The sequence below is a fragment of the Hemiscyllium ocellatum genome, chromosome 32, assembly GCF_020745735.1.
Source record: "Hemiscyllium ocellatum isolate sHemOce1 chromosome 32, sHemOce1.pat.X.cur, whole genome shotgun sequence".
Taxonomy (NCBI): Eukaryota; Metazoa; Chordata; class Chondrichthyes; order Orectolobiformes; family Hemiscylliidae; genus Hemiscyllium; species Hemiscyllium ocellatum.
This window is the reverse complement of record NC_083432.1, coordinates 11,846,255-11,872,861: the sequence shown is the minus strand read 5'-3', so window position 1 is coordinate 11,872,861 and position 26,607 is coordinate 11,846,255. Positions and strand designations below refer to the sequence as shown.

The window sequence follows — 26,607 nt, the reverse complement described above, 5'->3', positions numbered from 1 at the left end:
AATCTAGACTCTGATCTCCAGCATCTGCAGTCCTCACTTTCACCTACCATAAAACCACTGTCAATTGTCATTAAAAATCCATCTTGTTCACTAATATCCTTTAAGGAAGGAAATCTCCCACCCTCTGGTCTGGCTTACACATGACTCCAGACAAAGTTGTTGACTTTTAAGTGCCCTCTGGCCAGTTGGGAATGGGCAATAAATGCTGGTTCAGACAGCAATGCACACATCCTGTGAATAATTTTTTAAAATTCAGACTTAGATGTTGAAATGCTGTCTGTGTTCTAATACAATATTTTAGCATTCTAGTGGTTCTCAATGTGTACTGACCATTGTCCATACTCTGAAAGAGTTGTCCAGTTTATTTCCATGCCCCTAGTTTCTCCACATTTTCCCATAAATTGTTTTTAAATGAACATCCCGAAGTTCCTGTGGAATCTGAAACAGTGAGCTTGTTTGCTGCCTCAACCATTTCCTCAAAATTATTTGTTCCAGATCTTAACCCTCCATGTGATATAATTTATCTTAATTTCCTCTTCTGTTCTTTTACAATGATCAGTTATTTGAAATTGATATCTACTGTTACTGACTCACTTGCTAGTTACTCAATGTATTCAAACCCTTCATTGTATTGAATATCTCTAACAGATTTCTTCTGTGCTGTGAGGAGAACAATCCCTCCTTGTATAATCTCACCATGAGCTGCTGTCCCTCATCCCAGGAATCATTCTGTTAAATCTCATCAGCATTCTCAGTAATCCAGTTGAAATCTAACCAGTGATTTATGAAGATTTACAAAAACCTCCTTGTATTTGCATTCTGCTCTTCTCTTCAGAAAGCCACCAATCTGTTAATAATATTCTTACCGAAGAGAAACTTACTGCATCTAAATAGGATTTCAAGTTTGGGGGTCATAGAGATCTACAGGAAATTCACATAATTATTGTTTGAGAGCTTGGGCTCTAAAGTGAAAGAATAATCATTTTATTGGAAATTACAGGAGTAGGCATAGTTTTTAGTTTTGTAATGTGAATGATAACTAAGATGTCTGGATATTTGTTTTATGTGAGGTTTTTAAACTTTTGAGGTGAACATTAGAGAGAAAAGAATGGAAAGAGGGGAAAAACTGTGTGTTGCCTAGCTAAACCAGAATCATCCAGAAGAAGAGTCAGTGTTTGGGTTCATTCAGAGAGAAGAGGTCACTAATTGCACATTAGCAATTCCCAAGCAGTCTGAGCTGCAAGGAAGACCCAGATGTTGATGAAATTAGGAAGTTCCATAGCCTCTTTATTTGTATACTTTTGCGTATTTGTCACCTTGAAACAGTGAAGCAAACCACCCTAGTGGTTTGTGCAAAGTAGGAGTGAGTCAAAGCTGTCCAGTCACTCACCATGTTAAATGTCTACTAGTTAATGAATAAATGGCACTGGAGAGCACGGGGTCTGTAAAAGTATTTGCAGTATTCCATTTCTCAAATGTGTGTTGATTAAAAAAATAAATTACATTTATGTAGTGCCTATTTTAACTTCAGACAACGAGGTACTGTACTTTTTCAAAGTGCAGTTGCCAGTGTAGCCCGAGGACTCGGTTTGTGCACAGCAAGGTCTCATAAGCAGCAATGACAACAAATTGCTAACACATTTCAGGTATAAACGTTGATCAGGCAATCAGGAAGTGCTCTTCAGTCCTCTTCAAGTTGTGCCAGGTGATCTTCCACTGAGGTGACAGACGGGTCCTCACTTTAATTTATGTGTTGGCACCTTAGCATTGTACAGCTGCCTCAGTTTTGCACGGAGGACTATCTGTTTTGATTTTCTGCTTCGGTCTCAAGAGGTGAAAACTCAGAGACAAGAGCACTGCCACCTGAACAAGAGTTGACTCAATTCACATCATTATCCACTGACTTTGTTTCCCCACTTGCAAAGTGCCCTCAAGAAAATAGCAGTGAGGCAACCTTCTGAACAAATGTTGTTTTTTTTGTAACAGCAGAGTAGGTAAAAATATTAGATTTGTTAGCAGCTTAAGTAACAATTCACTTCCATGTATCATGTATGATGACCCCAGGTTTCAATTTTAACAGGAAAAGAAACTGAACTGAACGTGCTGCCTAAAATCTGACACAATTCCACAAAACTTGTGTCATTAATGTTTAGAATTTGGTAAAAACCCAAACCAGTGCTTTTGATTGATTTTTAGACAAGGTTCATGTTGAATTTAAGGCTGGTTTGGGAAATTACTCTTTAACTTTTGTTAATTTACATTTTAATCTGGTGGGTCTGAGCATATCTGACAAACTGAGAATTTATTAACTATCCTCATTGTCCTTGGACTGAGTAACTGAGAGGACTGTAACATTTCTTCTCTACAAGACATTAATGAACCAGTTTGGTTTTTGTGATCATCTAACAGCTTTATGCTTGCTTTTGTTTGCGATTTTCAAATAAAATGCCACTGTAACTCATGTTCTTTGCATTGGTTTATTAATGTTCTCAAACATGATTTTTCTGTTCATGGCAACATAGCTAGTGCTGTTTAGATACTGCCCAGTACTCACAGCAGCAGGGGCCATGTCGAGGAGTGGGGGGGGGGGGGTGGAGGTGAATACTGTGACTTTACCTCTTCCTAGAGGCAGCATGTTCCTTTGTATATTCCTGTTGACCCTAACTCTCTGTTCCTACACAGACCTGTCTCTACCATCAACACCTGCCAAGTTCCCACCACCCTTGACATCCAAGCTGAGTTACATGAATAGTACCTACCGAGTTATCCAGAAGCCTCTGACTTGGCAGGAAGCCGCCTGGCTCTGTGAGACCCGGAATGAAACTCTGGTCACGGTAGTAGACCCCTATCAACAGGCATTCCTCACACAGGTTATGAACAGCGTCCGACTGCCCTTGTGGATTGGACTGTCAAATGAAGAGGTAACTTCGCTGAACAAGACTCTTTACCGGATTTTACCTTATAGATTGAAGTGTAAATTCATAGGTCTCTTACCTTTACTACGTACATGGCAGAAAGATAAATGCTACAGGTAAAATAATTTGAAATGAACTGATGCTGACATATTGCAATTCCTGATTTACAGCTTAGTCACTACAAATTGGCCATCTGTGCAATAAAAGTGCCTGTGACTGTGAACTGATACAACTGTGATCATGATGATGTAATGATCCCAGTTATAGGAGACAGGGAAACATAAAGAGATTACAACACAAAAATGACTATTCAGCCCAAATAATATATGTCTATATTTAGGCTTCGACTTAGTTTCTATACTCTCCCAATCCTCTTCTGGTAACAGACATTAAGGATATTTTTAATCCAAGCAGACAAGATAGATTTACTGCTGATTTTACAACAAATTTATCCTCCACTCATTTCAAAAGAGCAACAATGGGTGGGTTTTTGAAATTGACAATGGTGGGCTGTGAGAGAAAGGGGCAGGACAAGTTTAAGAGGATCAAGAGGACACGAGGAGAGGAACAGGGAGTCTAAGGGCAATTGGGGAGAAAGTGGGAGAGTGTTGGGGAGGGAGCTAAGCGTGGGGAGGGAGAAGGCTGAATGTGAGAGGGATGAGGGGGAACTCGGTGTGAGAGGTGTAGAGGGTAGATCTATGTGAGAGGGACAGAGTGGGGAGCTGAGTGTGAGGAGGGGGGGGGTGCTGAGTGAGAATGTTGAAGGAGGGGCATAAGTGTGACTATAGAAGGAGGAGCCTGAGTGTGAGAGGACAGGAACTAGGCTAAGTAAGAGGGGCAGGTGGGTAATGGGCAGGTGTATGACCTGGGTATATGACATGTCTTACAAGTGGTAACCCATAATAATAAATGTTACATTTAGCAAATGTTGTTCAAACCTTCTGACCTATTAGAAACCAACACCCAAATGAAGAATCTGCCAGCTGTTGATCTTTGTAATAATATGTAGTAGAAATAAACGCGTTGATCTTGCAAAGAGCTGTCACAGAAACAGGGGTTAGAATGATCTTGGTACATGCGATCTCATCCAATGCGCTATTACCATACTGAATAGTTTACAGTTTCAGGTATTTGTTGTCTCCAACAAATTTTCTTGACACACTCTTGTTGAACAGTGCTACATTATTCTACAAATAGATAAAGAGACGCATTGTGCAAGCTTTTCATCTTACACTCATCAGGACGGATGCAAGAATATCAAACTTCAAAAGGAACAACAATTTATTCTCTATGAAAACAGCTTGCTAATTAGTTGGTGAGTGGATTCTGATTGCTGAGGCATTCCTATGGAGAATGCACTAGGGAACACTAACATGATGTTGTGCTCAAGATGGAAAGATGTTCTGCCTACCACACAAATGAGTAAAGTGGTGTGATGCTAGGTATTAGGCTATATGTCCAAACCATGGATGGATTGTATCAAACGTTTTGACTGTTGACAATTGTAAGATACTAACCACACATAACCTGCCCATGCTTGCAAAACTCATTACATTGCCTCCAAAATTAGATGTCATTCCTTGATATGATGGCACTTACTGAACAATCTAGAACTGATCAAAAATTATACTAATAATTAATTTAAGATTTTCACCTGGGCTGGTGATGTGATTCATTTGCTTACATATACTCATACTCAGCACTCTCCACAGGATAAAATTATTCAAAGTTTGTGAGAAGATTTGTAGCTCGGGTACTACGACCACTAGGACTCATAACAGCACACAAACCAACAGCCACTCTCAGACAACAACTCACCAGGACAAAGGACCCGATACCCAGCATGAGCAAAACCAATGTAGTGTACAAAATCCCATGCGAGGACTGCACAAAACACTACATAGGACAAATAGGAAGACAGCTAACGATCTGTATCCATGGACACCAACTAGCCATGAAATGACACGGCCAGCTATCCTTAGTAGCCACACACACAGATGACAAGCAACATGAGTTCGACTGGGACAACACTACTATTATAGGACAAGCCAAACAGATAACAGCCAGGGAATTCCTAGAGGCATGGCACTCATTCACAGATTCTATCAAAAACAAACACATTGACCTGGACCCAATATACCGGCAGCAGACAGCTGGAACTGATGACCGGAAGCGGCAGAGACAAACCACTATAAATGCCGGAGGAAACATCACAGAAGCACTTCACAAGAGGCTCCCAAGCACTGAGGATATCACCTAGACAGGGAACGAAACGTCTGCAACACAAATTCCCAGCTCAGTGAACAGAACCACAACAGGATAAAAGTATATCCAGGCATTGCATATTTCCAGTTAAATAAAGGTCATATTTCTGGCCAATACAACTGATACGGTTAATTTAACATCACGGAATTTGTTTTTACATGTGCGTCAACCTGCAACTGTGCAGATGGCTTGAGGCTCCTATTCCTACATCAGAAACACACACTCCATGAAACAACTGCTTGAGGTCACAGTTCCCTGGTGCATATTCCATGAAACATCTCACTAAGCCGGAGTCAACTTGCTTTATTTTTTAAGTTAAGGAAAATCTTTGGGTTAACTGTTTTCTTGTGTGCTCACTAAACAAACACTTCAATGTACTAAACTCCACCTGCCAACAAGCCAGCACACTTTTCTTATGCAGTGTCAATTATTATTAACATTGAAATTTGGTATTCTTGCATCTGTGTCCTGATAGGTATGAGACAAAAAGTTTTGACAGCAGGTCTCTTTTTTTTCAACAGTACTGAAATTCTGTCATACATAATGCCTATTTATTCAACAATTTATGTTCTGACCCATATAGTCAGGGTTTCTGATACTTTGTTATCAGATTTGTTGTGGTGTTTCTTTCCCACTGGTTGGTGAGATGAGAGACTGGAGTAGTCAGCAGGATTCTCTAATCGATCAACATGATTTGCCATGTAGTAATGTTAGCTTTTCTCTTTGCTGCATCTTCTGAGGCACTGTTGGGCCGTATGTGTTGTTATGGACCGGACAAGACCAGACCACCCACCCCCCCCAAAAAAAAAGTTTTGTGAGGATATAGCCTGGGCCTTAACTTTTATATTTATTTAAAAGCAAGTGCAATGTGCTGTGAACTAGATATGATTCGATTTGTCCATCACTAGGCTTTAAGCAAGACACGGTTTATTTTTACAACACAGTTAAAATACAAAAAAACGGAAGAATTGAACTGTTCCAATGTAGACAGCATCCCACATACCTTTTGGCAAAAACATTCTGGCAACACAGTTCTGGCTCTCATTTGCTGTCTCTGTCCAGGCCAGAAGAAAACAATCTGCCCATTTGATCTTTAAGAAGAAGTCTTGCTGTCTAAACTTTCACCCTAGCTGCCACCACAAAACTTCAACTAACTGAAAGCAAAACTAAAAGCCTTCATGCATTTATGTGAGCCCTTACCTCACCTTCTGATGATTCTTTTGCCTCATTTTAAAAAAATAGACCCAGGGAGAACTCAAAATCTGCTTACTAACTGCCTACCTGAAGGAAACCTTTCAGCACCACTGTGACAACACCTCTCTGCATGAGAAACAGCACTGAACACCTCATAGTCTTGTCACAGTATTCACCACTGTGGGCGGCACGGTGGCACAGTGGTTAGCACTGCTGCCTCACAGCGCCTGTAGACCCGGGTTCAATTCCCGACTCAGGCGACTGACTGTGTGGAGTTTGCACGTTCTCCCCGTGTCTGCGTGGGTTTCCTCCGGGTGCTCCGGTTTCCTCCCACAGTCCAAAGATGTGCGGGTCAGGTGAATTGGCCAAGCTAAATTGCCCGTGGTGTTAGGTAAGGGGTAAATGTAGGGGTATGGGTGGGTTGCGCTTCGGCGGGTCGGTGTGGACTTGTTGGGCCGAAGGGCCTGTTTCCACACTGTAAGTCTAATCTAAAAAAAACCAGCAACTGCATTTCAGTGATATATATTTTTGTCCTTGCAAACTGACTCCACCCTACCCAAACACCTTACCCCGCCACCTTTCCAATTCTTAGCCCTTGCCCCTCTGCTGTTGAGGATGGTACTGGTTCATAACTCGGCCACTGACCTTGTCAGCCCTCACAACACTGTGAAGGTAATCACTCATGCAAGAAACTCTCATGATCAGGTGGACACAGGTTTGACACTCCCCCACTCATATCTCACCAATAAAGAAAAGCCTGAATTTATACCATACTTTTCATAACCACTGGATGTCCCAAAGTACTTTACAGCTGATGAAGTTAATTGGAAATCTAGTCACTATTGCAGTATTGAATGAATTGACCTCTTAGGTGACTTGGTGTAAAACAGATCTGTTCCCAATTCCATTAGTTTTCCAGTGGTTGCATTTTATCATAAATACAGCTTATTACTAACTCCTCAAAGTCACAAATGCAGATCTCTACTCTGTGTTAAATTTCAACCATTTGGAGCACCTCCTAACCATTGATGCATCTCAGTTCCAAAAAGAAGCACAAAGCCCCTTGAAGTTGCATTATGCACTGAGCGTTGTCCCTGTCTGTAAAGTATTACACTGCAGATTTAAACTGAGATGTTAGTTAGGGGAAGGGGGTGTGGGTGGAGTGTGATTTTGATGCACCTAAGAGAAATGTTGCTCAGTGTTTCTGAGTTCAGATTTAAATGGACTCACAATCACAAATCTTACAATTAACACTGACTGGTTCCATTTGTTTCTTTTCAATTGATTGTTTGTTCATTCCATAATCTCTGTACAATAACTAAATCTGTTGTGGTACTGTTTTCCATTCATGATTGTCTGCCAATACCAGAAAGTTGAAGGAAGATCATCTTGCTTCATGGAAATTAAACTTGAATTTCTAGAGACTCCTTGTCAACCCTGGAGTTTTAACCACCTTAGTCCTTTTGACGGTTTCTCCTTCTGTCCACTTTCTCCATCTGCCACTGACCTCCACGTGTAGAACTGCATGAGGGGCACTATTAGACACACTCTCCAGTTGAGACCCAGCCCTGCAATCCCAACAGAAGGGCTATCATGTTTAGTAAAGCCACAAGTGTACACTGGCTCCTGGTCAAGCAGAATTACATTGTAAATTCTACTTGGTTCCCCTTCACTCTGTGAGTTCCCCTAACCTATTAGCTTCTGAGAGACATGTCCACCTCAAGTTCTGACTGTTTGCTCATCCCTGATTTTAATCACCTTGTCATTGGTGGTTGACCCTCCCTACACCTCTCCTCCATTTGTTCATCACAGTTTGCTCTTTTAAGATACTCCTCAAAAACTACCACCATTACTTTTGATTATCTGACCGAATGTCTCCTTATATGGCTCAGTGTCATATTTTGCATTGTAATACATCAGTGAATTATCTTAGGGTGTTTTACATGTGCAAGGTGCTAAGTCCTCGTAGTTGTTTCCTGTTTCTCTCTCATTCGTTCTCACTCTGTGTGTGTGTGTGTCTCTCTCTCTCTGTTTCTTTCCCTTTCTCTTGTCTTTCTTTATCTCACTTGTTTTCTCTCACTCTTTTTCTCTTTCCTTCCTCTGGCTCATTATCTGTCTCCCTCTCCTTCTCCACCTCCCACGCTCTCTCCGCTTCACCTCCTCCCTCCCACCCTCTCTCTTGCTGTCTTTTCTCCCTGTCCCTTGCTGCCTGCCTCAGTGAGTAATAGCTGTGATCTTACACAGGGAGGCAGGGTCTTTTCTTGGCTGAGTGGGGAGGAGTCGGACTACTTCAACTGGCAGGAAGGGGAGCCACACCAGATGGGCTGCGTTCACATGGACATGGACGGGACGTGGCGACCATCCTCCTGTGAGACGAAGCTAAATGGAGCAATTTGCAAAGTGCCAGGAGGTAAGTTCTGAAGCAACAGGGACCGGTCCAGTTTGAGGCCTAAAGGCCAATAGAGAGAGAGCGAGGAGGCTGCTATGGAATACAACATGGCCACCGGGTGGTCTGATGTGTTTGTTTCTATCTGTAAAACTCTATATAATTCTGCGAAGTCCTAATCATGTTATCACCCCTCAAACCTACACCTGGATTATCATCCTGGATCTCCATGTTTAAATTAGATTTCTGCCTCTTTCAGCACTAAAACATCTCTGATCAAAGTCCTGGATGACATCCAATGTGACTGTGACAAAGATCAACTCTCCCTCTTCATCCTTCTTGAGCTGTTTGCAGCCTTTGTCACACACCGTCCTCCTCCAATACCTCTCCATTGTCATCTAGCTTGAGTGGATGTGAATGCTTTCACCTGGTTCCATTCTGATCTGTCTATTTATTGCCAGAGGATTATATACAATGGGCTCTCTGTTCTTGCACCTCTATCTCTCGTAACCCCTTCCCCATTGATATGCTGCCCCTTGGTGACATCATGCAACTGTACATGTACTCTGATGACATCCAGCTCTGCCTTAACACGACTTCACTCAACCTCTTCACTTTTACAAACTTTCAAACTGTTTATCTGACACCCAGCCCTGGATGAGCAGAAATTGCCTTCAAGTAATTATTGAGAAAACTGAAGCCATTGTTTCCACTCGCACTCCAAACTACCAATCCCTCCATCCCTCTCCTGGACAACAGCCTGAGGTTGAATTTGTTTTAAACCAGACTCCTTTCTGCATTCATCTAATGCTTACCTGTTTAGCCCCCCCCCCCCCCCCCCCCCCCCCCGATATTAATCGCTGCACCATCGATGGTCATGTCTTCAACTGCTTTAGTTCTAAGCGGTGAAATTTCCTCCTGCACTCTCGATCTCGCTTTCCTCCTTTAAGACACTTTTTAAAACCTACCTCTTTATCCAATCTTTTGACTATCTAACCTAATATCTCCTTTATTGATTTGGTGTCGTATTTTCTGTTGCTCCTGTAAAGTGCCCTGGGGAATTTTATGATGTAAAAAGCAGCATATAAATGTAGCTTTTTGCTGTTTTGAGAGTGTCCAAGGGTGAAGTTATAAGATGAGTATTCTGATTTACAAATTATTCCTCAAAATAAAAGTTCACAGCAATTGTCACAGATGGGTGTATTAAGTTACAAAATTCATAAACATTGGCTCCCGCCACAATGCTTTGTAATAGTAGTGCATACTGTCTTTGACCCTTTGAAAGAGTTGTTCAGTTAGTCCCATTCCCCTGCTCTTTTCCTACAGCAAATAACTTTCACCATTTTTAACAGTAACTTCCAAACAATAATCAAACTTTTACTGAACACTGGCACTTCATAATCTTATAAATTATTAGTTTAAAAAAATCTAAAATAAGTTACACTGTCAGTTGTGTTGCCTTTCAGGTTGACCTTTTAAGTGCAAGATACCTCTCCTAAAACCACTCTTTTATGTCTATAATTCTCCAGTCTTGCTATTTGACAACATATATGAATCAATGTGTGTCCAATTGGATCCAAAGTTGGATTAGTTTGAGAAAACAAGGGGTAATAGTCAATGACTGACCTTGCAAATGGAAAGCTGTTTCAAGTGGTGTTTCACAGGGATCCATGTTGGGATCCCTGCTGTTTGTTTTATACATTAATGATTTGGACTTGAACTTGGAGGGCATAATTGGGAAATTTGCAGACGACACAAAAATTTGCCATGTGGTGAATAGTGTAGATGAGAGCCGTAAGCTCAAATAGAGTCATAGAGATATACAGAATGGAAACAGACCTTTCAGTCCAACCCGTCCATGCCGACCAGATATCCCAACCCAACCTGCCAGCACCCAGCCCATATCCCTCCAAACCCTTCCTATTCATATACCCATCAAAATGCCTTTTAAATGTTGCAATTATACCAGCTTCCACCACATCCTCTGGCAGCTCATTCCATACACATACCACCCTCTGCGTGAAAAAGTTGCACCTTAGGTCTCTTTTATATCTTTCCCCTCTTGCCGTAAACCTTTGCCCTCTAGTTCTGGACTCCCCGACCCCAGGGAAAAGACTTTGCCTGTTTATCCTATCCATGCCCCTCATAATTTTGTAATGAATTGGTGGAGTGGGCAGAAAAGTAGCAGATGGAGTTCAACTCTGACAAGCGTAAGGCAATGCAATTAGGCATGTCGAATAGTGAAACGGAATACACAATCAAAGAACAAAGAAAATTTATAGCTCAGGAACAGGGCTTTCGGCCCTCCAAGCCTGAGCCTGATCCAAATCCACAGTCTAAGCCTATCGTCCAATTCCATATCCTCCCCACCTACTCTTGCATCTGTCCAGACACACCTTAAATGAATCTATTGTGCCTACCTCTACTACCTCTGCTGGGAATGCTTTCCAGGCACCTACTAACCACCCTCTGTGTAAACTACTTGCTGCGTATATCCCCCTTGAACTTTTCACTTCTCACCTTGAGCATGTGACCTCTTGTTATTGAATCCCTCATCCTAGGATAAAGCTTATCTCTAGCTACCCTGTCTATACCCTTCATGATTTTGTAGACGTCAATCAGGTTCCCCCGAATCTCCTTTTTTCTAATGAAAACAATCCTAACCTGCTCAACCTCTCATCATAGCTAGCACCTTCCATACCAGGCAACATCCTCGTAAACCTTCTCTGCATCCTCTCTAAAGCATCCACATCCTTTTGGTAATGTGGCGACCAGAACTGCACACAGTATTCTAAATGCGGCTGAATCAAAGTCTTGTACAATTTTAACATGACCTGCCAGCTCTTATACACAATGCCCCAAAGGCAAGCATATCATATGCCTTCTTGACCACTCTATCCACCTGTGCAGCCACCTTCAGGGTACAATGGACCTGAACTCCCAGATCTCTCTGCTCATCAACCTTTCCCAAAGCTCTTCCGTTTACAGTATAGATCGCTCTAGAATTAGACTTCTCAAAATGCATCATCTCACATTTGCCTGGATTGAACTCCATCTGCCACTTCTCTGCCCAACTCTCCAGGCTATCTATATTCTCCTGTATTCTTTGACATAGAACATCGAAAAGTATAGCACAGAACAGGCCCTTAGGCCCACGATGTTATGCCAAGGTTTAATCCTAATATAAAATATAATCACTTAACCTACACACCCTTCAACTCACTGCTATCCATGTGCATTTCCAGCTGTCATTTAAATGTCCCTAATGACTCTGCTTTCACCACCACTGCTGGCAATGCATTCCATGCATTCACAACTCTCTGCATAAAGAACTCCCCTCTGACATCTCCTCTATACCTTTCTCCTAATATCTTAAAACTATGACCCCTCGTACCAGTCAATCCTGCCCTGGGGAAAATTCTCTGGCTATTAACTCTATCTATTCCTCTCAGTCCCCTACGCCTTCTGCTACTCCACCAATCTTCACGCCATCTGTAAACTTACTGATCAGACCAACCTCTTCCAGATCATTTATTTATAATACAAACAACAGTGGCCCCAGCACTGATCCCTGCGAAACACCACTGGTCACCTTTCTCCATTTTGAGAAGCTCCCTTCAACTACTACTCCCTGTCTCCTGTTACTCAACCAGTTCTTTATCCACCTAGCTAGAACACCCTGCACACCATGTGACTTCACTTTCTCCATTAGTTTACCAATCATAGAGTCTTACAGTACAGAGACAGATCTTTGGCCCAAAATGGTCCATGCTGACCAAAATGTGCTGGAAATTTTGTAAAACATTAAGATTGATAAGTCCCCAGGTCCAGACCAGATTTATCTTAGGCTACTTTGGAAAGCAAAAAAAGAGGTTGCGAAGGCACTGGCAAAGATCTTTGCCTCCTCACTCTCCATGGGAGTTGTACCAGAGGCTTGGAAGGAGGTGAATGTTGTTCCTCTTTTAAAGAAGGGTAATAGGTAAATCCCTGGCAATTACAGATCAGTTAGTCTTACGTCTGTGGTCAGCAAAGTTTTGGAAAGAATTCTGAGGGATAGGATCTATGACTATTTGGCAAAGCATAACGTGATTAAAGGCAGTCAGTGTGGCACTGTGAGGGGCAGGTCATGCCTCACAAATCTTATTGAGTTCTTCGAGAAGGTGACAGGACAGGTCAATGAAGGTCGAGCAGTGGATGTGGTGTATATGGACTTCAGCAAGGCATTGAATAAGGTTCCCCATGATAAGCTCATTCATAAAGTCAGGAAGCATGGGTTACAGGGAGGTTTGGCTATCTGGATTCAGAATTGGTTGGCTGACAGAAGGCAGAGAGTGGTTGTAGATGGAACTTATTCTGCCAGGAGGACACTGTTGAGTGTGGTCCTGCAGGGCTCTGTTCTTGGGCCACTGCTCTTCGTAGTTTTTATAAATGACTTGGACAAGTAGGTTGAGGGGTGGGTTAGTAAATTTGCAGATGACACAAAGGTTGGAGGTGTTGTCAGTAGTATAAAAGGCTATTGCAGGCTGCAGTGCAACATAGACAGGATGCAGAGCTGGGCTGAGAAATGGCAGATGGAATTCAGCTGCATGAATGCGAAGTGATGCATTTTGGAAGGTCGAACTTGAATGCTGAATATAGGATTAAAGACAGGATTCTTGGTAGTGTGGAGGAACAGAGGGATCTGGGTGTGCAAGTACATAGATCCCTCAAAGTTGCCACCCAAGTGGATAGGGTTGTTAAGAAAGCTTAAGGTGTTTTGGCTTTCATTAATGGGGATTGAGTTTAAGAGCCACGAGGTTTTGCTACAGCTCTACAAGTCCCTGGTGAGACCACACATGGAATATTGTGTCCAGTTCTGGTCACCCTACTATAGGAAAGATACAGAGGCTTTGGAGAGGGTGAAAAGAAGGTTTAGCAGGATGCTGCCTGGACTGAAGGGCTTGCCTTATGAAGAAAGTTTGAAAAAGCTTGGACTTTCCTGTCTGGAGAGAAGGAGGAAGAGAGGAGATCTGATAGAGGTTTACAAGATAACGAGAGGAATAAATAGAGTCAATATCTAGAGACCTTTCTCCAGGGAAGGATTGACAGATATGAGGGGTCATAGTTTTAAGATATTAGGGGAAAGTATGGAGGAAATGTCAGATGTAGGTTCTCTACGCAGAGAATTGTGAATGCATGGAATGCGTTTCCAGTGGTGGTGGTGGAAGCAGAGTCATTACGGACATTAAAGCGATTGCTGGACAGCACATGGAGAGCAGTGAGTTGAGGGGTGCGTAGGTTAAGTGATAATATTTTACATTAGGATTAAACCTTGGCACAACATCGTGGACCATAGGGCCTGTACTGTGCTGTCTGTCCATGCTAACCCCATTTCCCTGCACTTGGCCTATACTGAGAGGGATAGAGGAAGTGAGACATCTTGGTGAACAAATGCACAGGTCCTTAAAGGTAGCAGTAGAAATAGATAAGATTGTAAAGAAGGCATATGGAATAACCTCCTTCACTGGCAGAAGTATAGAATACAAAAGTAGACTCACCATTAAACATCATAGAAGAGATTCTTGTAGTAGTTCAGACATTCTTCTTAAAGACTGAGAGCAAACAACCTTCACTGTGGATAGCGAATAAAGCCTTGCCTTCTGTGCTGTGCACTTTTATGACTTCCTGTTGCTTGAGCATCTGGTCTTCCTTTGTATCTAACCTAACTGACTGATTCAAGCTCTCCTGTTTTGTATCTCCATTGAATTGCCTGACTCACATCTGTTCCCCAGAAGATCCTCAAATCGTCCCTCAGGCCCCACCCCACTGACCTGCCGATCCTTTCCTCCTCTCTCAGCTTATTATTACCCTCTGTCTCCTATTGCACTGGAGCTTCCAACCAACTATCTGTTGAGTGTAAGTGGTACAACACAGGCACTGGTTGGTTTGGCAAGGGTTATCACTCAACTCATATTCCTCATTCTGTGTGAAAATACTCTAAGCACTTTATTACATGAGATGAAATGACTAAGAATATTACACCGGACTGTTTAGTATTACAATGGTGACTGCACTTCACTGGCTGGAAAGCAATTTGCGACATTCCAAGTTCATGAAAGGCACTACTTAAATGCAAGTTCTTTGTTTTTAGGATTCTTGTTTGAAAATGTGTTGTTATAAAGTGTACTTTTTGCGGGTTCTGAATTAGTCACATTGCTATATTCCATTAATAATGATCCCTTTCTTATGTAAGAGTATTCACATTCTTTCCTCAGTCATGACAAGTGAACGGCCCTCTCTGTAGGTGGTGCTGTCGTAGCCTTTTGAAGGCTGCAGACAGCAGTGACACTAACACCCCCATCTGCTGGTGGGAAGCCAGATTGCAGCGTCATTCTGTGCTCCATAACATAATCAGTTCAGTGACTCATCTTTTATGTCACACTCAAACCAGGACCGACCGTGATGTGAAATTTTCATAAAGACTTTCTCCACACTGTTTGGAAAGGTGTTTGCTTTTCTCAATTTACAGTATTCATTTGTTGCTACCAGAGATGGCAAGCAGTTACTCCAGCTTCTCGTCATTTATTTGTTCTCTGTCTCCTCTTTCTCACCTATACATCTTCTATCAATCTATATCTCTAACTATATATGTTTCCCCTTCTTTCCCTATCTGTATCTAGCCATGTGCCACCTCCTGTAATTGTCCTAACTGCATTTTGACAACACATTCTTCCACAATTCCATTATCGTATTATTGTTGTCATGTTGAGAAACATAACATTGAATATTTCACTGTTTTGTCACCCACCGATGGCACAGAGTAACTAAACAGTGGGACCCCAAAATATTGAGTCTCAAACCCCATTATACCAGAGGCAGCATGGGTTCAGCTGGCTAAACTCAGCTGGCATTGTTAGTCTAATAGCCACCCTCATGGATATGAATGCAGAACTGCAGCAAAAGATTGGATTCAGGAGCTATGGCGTCAATGCTCAGACTGAAAAGTGTGCTTTGTTAACCCCCAATATTTGATGCCCTGTATTTTAAAAAGAGATGCAATTTATTTATGTCATCTCAGCAGCATAATTGCCTTTGAGATGATGGTGGTGAACTGACTTCTTGAAATACTGCAGTGCCGTTAGAACAGGGATTCCAGGATTTTGTGCAATGAATATTGGGATTCCTGGCCTCTGTTCAATCTCAGTGTGTAACTGTTCCCTGTGCAAAATTTAATTTTAACAAAATGTTGCATTGTTGTTTGGTTCTATTTTCTCAGCTGTAGATCTGTTAGCTTACAACAACAAAGCTGATGCATTGACATTGTAATGACATTCATTCTAGACACCGTTTAGGTGTGTGCACTGCATTATCTCATCAGGCTGGGGTTCCCTGGACACACTCTGCCACTTTGCTCAGCTTCCCTATTCTTCCACAAGCCAAGTTCCTTTGTCTCAGATCACTACAGCCACTTGCTCTACTCTGCTATGGGATGACACATGAAAGTGAGGCCCAATCTGCCCCCTCAGGTGGGCATCTGAACATTTTCTAGGAGCTGTCCAGTCCTCAACGCTCTGGCTAATTCTGACAACTCAACTGACAGCACTAGACCAATATCAAAAAGAATTGAAAACGGAAAATGTCAGAAATGTACACAGGTCTGAGATGTGCTAAAGAGGACATTCCTGTTAAATATCCTATTAACAACTGTGATGGATTATTTTTAATAAGAGAAATCCAGAATGGAGTGATCAGGGCAGGAGTGAATGCAACAATGGTAAGTTATGATTCCAATGCTTTTAAAGAACAAACTTTCATTTATATAGAGCCCTTTACAACCTGTTGCTCATCACTCTTTTGAAGTGTAATCATCATGATAGTAAAAAATGCAGCAACCAACCTGTGCAAAGCAAATCTGCCCATGCAGCGATAATATGACCTTTTTATTGTCATTGTTGGTTGAAAGTTAAATACTTTTCGGAATGTCAGCGAAACTAGTGCCAGAATAGCACAGAGCAATGTTTTACTTTGATGTGAAAGGGAAGCTAGGCCCTCCTTTTTATGTGACACCCAAAGCGGCAGCCTTGACAATGCACTCCTTGAATATTGCACTGGAGTGTCAACCTAATTATAGAGCTCAAAATCAGAGTGGGAGGGGGCCTGAATCCATGGATTTGATGCAGAGTTGAGAGTACAGGTATAATGTGATGGTTGTGTTTTGTGCAAGCCTGCATTACAGAAAAAACGCACTTTAGAAACAGCACTTAAAGTGTTGGCGATGTGATCGCATTATAGCCAACACATGTTTTAAAAGTTCGCTCTTTAGAAACAGTGTCCTGAATTTGTCAATCGTGTTACAGCAAATTTGCGTTAACAAAACACACTTTATAGCAGAACAACCTGTATTACTAACTGAATTTTGGGATGTTTTACTATTTTAAAGGCATCACATAAATTCAAGTTGTTGCTGTTGAGTTGCAGTTAGCTTAATCTTTACTAAGTCAACCTAATCTGTTTTAAGTTAATCAGAGCATGCCAACGAATCCATGAGAGAATGTGGGAATGTTTGTCAGTTTGAACTGAATAAGGGAAGGTTATTATCTCCACAAACGAAGGATACATCAAGGTGGGTGGTTTTGGATTTGTTTCCTACCATCATACCTGGCTCAAAAGATGGTTGTAGTTGATGGAGGGTAGTAATTTAAACTCTAGCTCTGAGTTCCTCAGGGAAGTGTCCTCAGCCTAATTATCATCAGCTACTCTTCAACGATTTTCCATCTATCATAAGGTCAGAAGAGGGGAATGCTTGCTGTTGATTGCACAATATTCAGTACCATTTGTGACTAAGTTTTCCTCCAAGTCACATACCATCCTGACTTGGAAAAATATCACTAGTACTTCAGTGTCATTGGGTCAAAATCCTGGGACAACCTTCTTAACAGCATTGTGGATCTATCTACAGATGGACTGCAGCAGCTCAAAAACGGTGCTCGTCACCAGCTTCTCAAGGGTACCTAAAGATATGCAATAAATACTGTCGAGCCAGTAATGCTCGCATCCCCAGAATAAATTTTAAAATTCTCATGACAATTATCAACACAAATTATATTTAACAGTGAACATGGTTTAAACAAAATGAATTGAAGGTTAATCCTTACTAGGTCTGTGCACCAGTCCTTTTGCCTTGCAGCATGATCTGTTTAATTCCGTAATCTCTCCAGCCTTCTGCCCTATCACTGACTTTCCTTTGTACTTTCCTCGTATTCTGTCTTTGTTACCATTTCTTAACGTTTTACAATTCTGATAGAAGATTGTCAACCTGAACCATTTACTTTGTTTTTCTCCCCAGGGACCTGCTAAATATTTTCAGAATTTTCTATTTTTATATCCAGCATCTACAGAACTTAGCAATTGTGAATAGTGGACTAGCAAACCAAAAGCCATCGGTAGAAATTCACTAGTGAAATTTAATCCAATTTAGATTTATAATTGGGTGTGGAGTTAAGGTATTAATTAGGGTCATAAACATAGAGATATACAGCATGGAAATTGACCCTTCGGTTCAACTTGTCCATTCCAACCAGATATCCTAAATAAATCTTGTCCCATTTGCCAGCATTTGGCCCACATTCTTCGAAACCCTTCCTATCCATACATCCATCCAGATGTCTTTTAAATGGTGTAATTGTACCAACCTCCACCACTTCCTCTGGCAGATTATTCCACACACATACCACCCTCTGCATGAAAAGGTCCCTTTTAAATCTTTCCCGTCCCACCATAAACCTATGCCCTCTAGTTTTGGACTCTGCAACACTTGGGAGAAGTCCTTGTTTATTTACCCTATCCATGCTCATGATTTTATAAACCTCTATAAGGTTACCCCTCAGCCTTCGACACTCCAGGGAAAATAACCCCAGTCTATTCATCCTCTCCATACAGCTCAAATGCCCAAATCCCCTAAACACTGGCAACATTGTTCCTTTAGCAGGGAAACCAGAATTGCACGCAGTATTTCAATAGTGACCTAAATATTGTCCTGTACAACCGTAACACGACCTCCGAACTGCTATACGCAATGCCCTGACGAACAAAACAAGCATACCATTGAAGGTTAGGACAAGCTTGAGGGAATGAATGGCCTCCTCCTATTCATAAATACAGAGGAACCTATCCAAAGAACATGATGGTGAGTATTTTGTTCAGTTAATCAAATGCTGCATAACATAGTTTAGCCAAGCATTGGAACCTTGTGACTTTGTCGGATAATCCGATATTCAGATAATCAAGGTTCCTCTGTTCAAGTAATCCTGTTCATTGATATGTTAGCAGCAGCTAGGGAGTATACCAAGAGGAAATGACCTCTTATGAATCGAATGATTCTACTGTTGGTTTCAGAATTTAAACTCTCCCTGGTCATGGGGATGTTGACTTGCTCACTGAGCTGGTAAGTTTGCTCGCAGACATTTCATCACCATTCTAGGTAACGTCATCAGTGTGCTTCCGCTGAAGCGTTCGTGTTCTGTCCCGCTTGCTATTTAGTTGTTTGGGTCTGTTGAGGTTGGTGGTGTCATTTGCAGTTTTATTACTGGTTCCATTTCTTAGTGGTTGGTATATGGGGTCCAACTCTACATGTTTGTTAATGGAGTTCCAGGTTGAGTGCCAGGCTTCCAGGAATTCCCATGCATGTCTCTGTTTGGCTTGTCCTAGGAAGGATACGTTGTCCCAGTCAAATTGGTGTTCTTCATTGTCCATGTGTATGGATACAAATGATACTGATCATGTCTCTTGGTGTTCCACCAACCCCACCAGATCCAGACACGTAAATAGCAAGCGGACAGACACCAACACTTCACCGGAAGTGCACTGACGACGTTACCTGGAATGGTAACAAAACACCCGCAAACAAACTTAGCAGCTCAGCGAGCAAGTCAACAACCTCATCCATAACCTGAGCTACAATTTTTCTCAAATACTCTGATCGTCCTGGTCACGTTCGGATTTTTTTTATTCTCAGAGTCCTGGTCAAGCAAATCAACTTTCACTGGAACTTGCCCAACCAGCCTGCAGGATTCTTCCTGGATCCCCTTCCGTAATCATTGTTACTCCTTCCACTTGGAAAAGAAGGCAACTCCCAAAGAGGCAGCACAGTTGTGTCAGAAAGGTAAGTAAAATACACAATTACAGAGATAACAAATTCTTTATCCATCTTGTAGAGACTGGGTGTTAGAACCATTGCAACCCTGCAGTGTAGAAGCAGGCCATTTGGCCCATCGAGTCCACATCGGCCCTCTGAAGGGTATCCTACCCAGACTCACCCCATCCTATCCCTGTAACCTTGCATTTCCCATGGTTAATCCACCCAACCTACATATCCCTGAACACTATAGGCAATTTAACATAGCCAATCCACCGAACCTGCACATCTTTGGACTATGGGAGGAAACCAGAGCATCCAGCGGAAACCCACATAGACATGGGGAGAGCGTGCAAATTCCACTTACAGTAGCGCAAAGCTGGAATCAATCCTGAGTCCTTGGCGTTTTGAGGCAACGTGCTAACAATTGTGCCGTGGGTGTTGTGGGATAACCAAGTTTTGTTCTGCAGTCACTCTACTTTTCTCTTGAAACTCATTTTTAATTATTTTTGACAGTGCATGGAGCCGAGCTGCTGTCCATTCTTGATGAAGTAGAAAATGTATTTATATGGGAACATCTGGAGACATATGAAAATGATACCAAAGGTGCCTGGCTGAGTCTCATGTATAACACCAAGAGTAAGTTTGGCTTGACACTGCAACGTTGTAATCCTTTCTATTTATACTCACTTTATTTACATATAGAGCCATAGAGATGTACAGCACAGAAACAGACTCTTCGGTCCAACTCGTCCATGCTGACCAGATATTCTAAATTAATCTAGTCCCATTTGCCAGCACTTGGCCCACATCCCTCTAAACCCTTCCAATTCAGATAACTATCCTTGTATGTACAGCCTTGTATATGCTGTAATTGTTTTGAGTATGTGGCAGGAGCATGCTGAGACAATGCGTTGGCCATGGCAGGAGCATGCAGCAAATGTACCAACCTCCACAACTTTCTGTAGCTCATTCCATACACGCACCGCATTCTGTGCCCCATAAGTCCCTTTTAAATCTTTCCCCTCCCACTGCAAACCTTTGCCCTCTAGTTCTGGACTTCCCTCAACCCAGGGAAAAGACCCGTCTATTTACCCTATCCATGCCCCTCATGATTGTATAAACCTCTGTGAGGTCACCTCTCAGCCTCCGATGCTCCAGGGAAAACAGCCCCAGTCTATTCAGCCACTCCCTATAGCTCAAACCCTCCTACTCTGGCAATATCCTTGTAAATCTTTTCTGAACTTTTTCAAGTTACAGATGACCATATTACAGATGACAGCTGAAAATGCAGAGTGGTTGGGTCCACAAGCCTTTGTTCTTTTATTTATTTTTGGTCACACAACTTTGCCAGAATAACTATATTCTGTTATATTAAAATTTCCCATTCAGTTTTTCTACGTCAACGATCACAAAGTAACTGCAGTTTCTGACTCCTAGGTGACACTGTTGTCCTTCGTTGTGTTACCAGCTTGTCCATCAAAATTGTGTTATTTATCAATTTGTTGCAGACAAAACCACTGATCATTTCTGTGTGCTCATTGAAATGAAGGGGAGGCAATGGCCTGGTGGTATTATCACTGGATGACTAAACCAGAAACTCAGTTAATGTTCAGTGAACCTGGATTTGAATCCTGCCATGGCCGACAGTGCAATTTGAATTCAATAAAAATATCTGGAATTAAGTATCTACCTACTGAGGACCATGGAGCCATTGTCATTTGTCATCTGTCTAATGTCCTTCAGAGAAGAAAATCTGCCATCCTCACCTTGGTCTGGCCGACATGTGACTCCAGATCCACAGCAATGTGGTTGACTCTAACTCCCTTCTAAAATTGCCAAGCAAGCCACTCACCACCACCTTCTCAAGGGTAACTAGGGAATGCAATAAATGCTGACCAGCCAGCAACACGCACGTCCCAAAAGTGAATTAAAAGGCAAAATTGCCGAGGACAAGGACATCTAGCATCAAGCAGTCCAAGTCCAGTTAATATGTACAAAGTAAAGCTCCAACAAATGTTTTAATTTTAATCACAGACATATACCTCTTGTTGCCTGAATGAAAGTTTGCCAATCCTTTAACTTCTCCAGATGTGTTTGATAATATAGAACCAAATGTGGTTTGGTTGCCATCCATCAGGTACTGGGTTGGTTAAATTCATTTCATAGAGTCATAGAAATATACTGCAGGGAAACAGACCTTTTGGTCCAATTCGTTCATGCCAACCAAAAATATTAAATAAATCTAGTTCCATTTACCACTACTTGGCCCATATCCCTCTAAACCCTTTCTATTTGTATACACATCCACATGCCTTTTAAATGTTGTAATTATTCCAGCCTCCACCTTCCTCAGGCAGTTCATTCCACACACGCACCACCCTCTGCGTGAAAATGATGCTCCTTATGTCCCTTTTAAATCTTTCTTCCCTCACCTTAAACCCATGCCCTCTAGTTTTGGACTCCCCTATCCTCAGGAAAAAACCTTGTCTGTTCACCCTATCCATGCCCCTCATGATTTTATAAACTTCGACAAGGTCACCCTTCAACCTCTGACATCCCACAGAAAACAGTCTCAGCCTATTCAGTCTCTTCCTATAGCTTGAACTCTCCAACCCTGTCAACATCTTTGTAAACCTTTCATAAACCCTTTCAAGTTTGTTAATGTCTTTCCTATAGAAATGTCCTGCACAACTGTAACATGACCTCCCAACTCCTATACTCAGCGCACTGACAAATAAAGACAAGCATACTAAATGCCTTCTTCACTACCCTACTTGCAACTCCACTTGCAAGAAACTACAAACCTGCACATCAAGGTCTCTTTGTTCAGCAACACTCCCCAGGACCTTACTATTAAGTGTATAAATCCTGCCCTGATTCATCCTGCCTCACATTTATCTCGCTGAAAATGTGTTGCTGGTTAAAGCACAGCAGGTCAGGCAGCACCCAAGGAAATTCGACGTTTCGGGCCAGAGCCCTTCATCAGGAATTCCAAGGAACAGGAAATTCGACGTTTCGGGCCAGAGCCCTTCATCAGGCTCTGGCTTGAAATGTCGAATTTCCTGTTCCTTGGACGCTGCCTGACCTGCTGTGCTTTAACCAGCAACACATTTTCAGCTCTGATCTCCAGCATCTGCAGACTTCACTTTTTACTCACATTTATCTAGACTAAACTCCATCTGCTACTCCTTGGCTCATCAGCCCATCTGATCAAGGTCCTTTTGTACTGTTGAGGTGATCATGATTCATGATCACCTTCATGATTCACACACTACCAATTTTGGTGCCATCTGCAAATATACTGACCATACCCCCTATGTTCACATTGAAATCATATATAGAAATGACAAAAAGCAGTGGACCCAGCACCGATTCTTGTGGCACACTGCTGGTCACAGGCCTCCAGTCCAAAAAGCAACCCTCCGCCACCACCCTCTATCTCCTACCTTTGAGCCAATTTTGTATCCAAATGGCTAGTTCTCCCTGTAATTCCATGTAATCTAACCTCGTTAACCAGTCTAACATGCAAAACCTTGCTGAATGTCTTACTGAACTACATATGGACAATGTCCGCTACTCTGCCTTCATTAATTCTCTTTGTCATTTCTTCAAAGAAAAATCAATCAAGTTAGTGAGTCACAATTTCCCATACATGAAGCAATGTTGACTCTCCCTAATCAATCCTTCCTTTCCAAATACATGTAAATCCTGTTTCTTAGAATCCCCTCTAACAACTTGCCCACCACTGACATCAGGCTTAGCTGAATGTAGTTCCCTGGCTTTTCCTTACCACCTTTCTTAAATAAAGGCACCACATTTGCCAACCTCCAGTCTTCCGGCATCATGCCCATGGCTAATTCAGCAAGAGACCAAGCAATCACTTCCCTAGTTTCTCATAAAGTTCTAGGGTACACCTGAGCCAGTCCTAGGGATTTATTCATCTTTATGCATATTAAGACATCCAGCGCCTCCTCTCAATAAATGCCAAATACTGCAGATGCAGGAAATCTGAATTTAAGTTGGAAATGCTCAGCACATCAGTCAGCACCAGTGAAGAGAGGAAGAATGAATCTTTTACATCAATGATCTTTCAACAGAAGTGTAGTGGATCATAATAAACACCAGGAATAAAGGTAGAAGTATATTATTGACTGAGGCAAGGGGTGGTGGAAGAGCTAAAGGAAAGATTTGTGAAATGTAAGATTAATGACAAAAAAAAATGAGTGTGCAAGGGAAAAAGAGATACTAATGGTTGAACTGAAAAAAAATGTTTTCAGGAAGTGAACTGGAAATAGAACCATCACAAACAGCTTGTCTGGAAAAATGAAAGAAAAATTTATGATCTTCCTGCCTTCTCTGGGTCAGGACCCCACAATTGAACATGAAGCCATCATTTCCAAAATTGCCTTCAACTGCATCATCTCCTCTGGATATCTTCCTTCTACAGCCTCATAATCCCCCAAACACACTCAGCTGACAACTACTTCCTTCTCAAGTGCCAGTATGTTTCCTACCTTGACTCTACTTTCTCGTCCCTTACCCAGTTCCTTCCAACCTACATCTACAACATATCTGATGCTTGACACCATTTGAGCCATTTCCAGTTGCCTTTTTATGGAAAGTATTCTGCCTAGAAGTCAGTGTTGAGTGGGGTCCCGCAGGGCTCTGTTTTGGTTTTTATAAATGACTTGGATGAGGAGGTTGAGGGGTGGGTTAGTAAATTGGCAGGTGACACAAAGGTTGGAGGTGTCGTCGATAGTATAAAGCACTACTGCAGGCTGCAGCGCAATATAGTATGCAGAGCTGGGTTGAGAAATGGCAGATGGAGTTCAACCTGGATAAATGCAAAGTATGCATTTTGGAAGGTCGAACTTGAATGCTGAATACAGGATTCTTGGCAGTGTGGAAGAACAGAAGGATCTGGGTGTGCAAGTACATATATCCCTCAAAGTTGCCACCCAAGTGGATAGAGTTGTTAAGAAAGCATATAGTATTTTGGCTTTCATTAACTGGGGGATTGAGTTTAAGAGCCGCGAGGTTTTGCTGCAGCTCTACAAGTCCCTGGTGAGACCACACTGGAATATTGTGTCCAGTTCTGGTTACTGTACTACAGGAAAGATTGGAGAAGGTGCAAAGAAGGTTTACCAGGATGCTGCTTGGACTGGAGGTCTTGCCTTATGAAGAAAGGTTGAATAAGCTCGGACTTTTCTCTCTGGAGAGAAGGAGGAAGAGAGGAGACCTGATCAAGGTGTACAAAATAATGAGTGGAATAAATAGAGTCAATAGCCAGAGACTTTTCCTCAGGGCAGGATTGACTGGTACGAGGAGTCATAGCTTGAAGATATTAGGAGGAAGGTATAAAGAAAACATCAGAGAACATCGGAGAGTTCTTTACGCAGAGAGTTGTGAATGCACGGAATGCATTGCCAGTTGCTGTGGTGGAAGCAGAGTCATTGGGGACATTTAAGCGACTGTTGGACATGCACATGGATAGCAGTGAGCTGAGTGGTGCGTACGTTAAGTTACTATATTTTACATTAGGATTAAACCTCGGCACAACATTGTGGGCCAAAGGGCTGTTCTGTACTGTACCTTTCTATGTTCTAACTATATCCTTTTCATCACAGATGTCTAAGCTCTCTCCATCTCCATTCCTCATCAAGACACCCTGAGATCTCTCCACTTCTTCTCTCTTTGAACATCAGCTCCTTCCTCCAATTAAAAGTTATTAATTAGATTAGACTAGATTACCTACAGTATGGAAATACGCCCTTTGGCCCCATCAAGTCCACACCGACCCTCCAAAGAGTAACCCACCCAGACCCATTCCCCTACATTTATCCCTGATTAATGTACCTAACACTGGGCAATTTAGCATGGCCAATTCACCTGACCTGCACATCTTTGGATTGTGGGAGGAAACTGGAGCACCTGGAGGAAACCCACACAGACAAGGGGAGAATGTACAAACTCCACACAGTCACCCAAGGTGAGAATCAAGCCCGGGTTCCTGGTGCTGTGAGGCAGCAGTGTTAACCACCCCATATTGCTATGACAACCCAAATCTCTCCCTGAGTACTATTCTGGAGGCGTCAGCCAAAGACATGATTCCACTATAATGGGACTTGAAGCCACAAGTTTCTGCCTTATTGGTGGGAGTGTTACTCATTGAGCTCTGGCTGAGTAGAGAATGAGTTACACATTACGGGCAGGAGGAATCTGCTCACTCTGATTGTTTGCTCCTTGCTCAGTGAGCTAGACCTGAATATTGGACATTCCCTGAACGGCAGTATTGTCAGGTACTGTTTAAAAGGAGGGTTTTTTTACTGATATTTGAGCTTATTTTAAAAATTGATCAGTGATGGTTCGTGTAAAGAAAAGGAAGTGGGACTCAAACATTCACCAGTTGCAAAAGACAAAACAATAGAGCCAGTTGTAGAAATTGCCAGGAATCCTCAGTGAAATAGTGTTGAGCCCCTCATGGGACAGCAGTTGTTTGGCCTAGTGACTGTTTAATGACCGATCATTGTAATGATGCCTTATCATGTACAGCATAGAACCCTCTCCCTGCTGAACTAAAACTGTAAATTTTAATTACATCAGTGAAATACTCACATTTGCTGCTTTTAGTGACCAGACAATAGAGAGGAAATAATGGTCCTGTCAGTGACTTTGAATAACATGATAAATGGGATGCTTTTGTTCCCAAGTCATTTAACCCTATATTCAAC

General features: G+C 42.1%; 1 protein-coding gene across 1 annotated transcript in view; it reads left to right on the top strand.

Annotated features, from left to right (window-relative positions):
- Positions 1-26,607, top strand: part of mrc2 (mannose receptor, C type 2) — a 278,995-nt gene that overhangs the window by 242,117 nt on the left and 10,271 nt on the right. The window contains exons 24-27 of the mRNA XM_060848970.1: positions 2,683-2,921; positions 8,619-8,784; positions 19,754-19,900; positions 20,390-20,512. Of these exons, the coding sequence (XP_060704953.1) occupies positions 2,683-2,921; positions 8,619-8,784; positions 19,754-19,900; positions 20,390-20,512 (675 nt within the window). The remainder of the gene's footprint in view (positions 1-2,682; positions 2,922-8,618; positions 8,785-19,753; positions 19,901-20,389; positions 20,513-26,607) is intronic.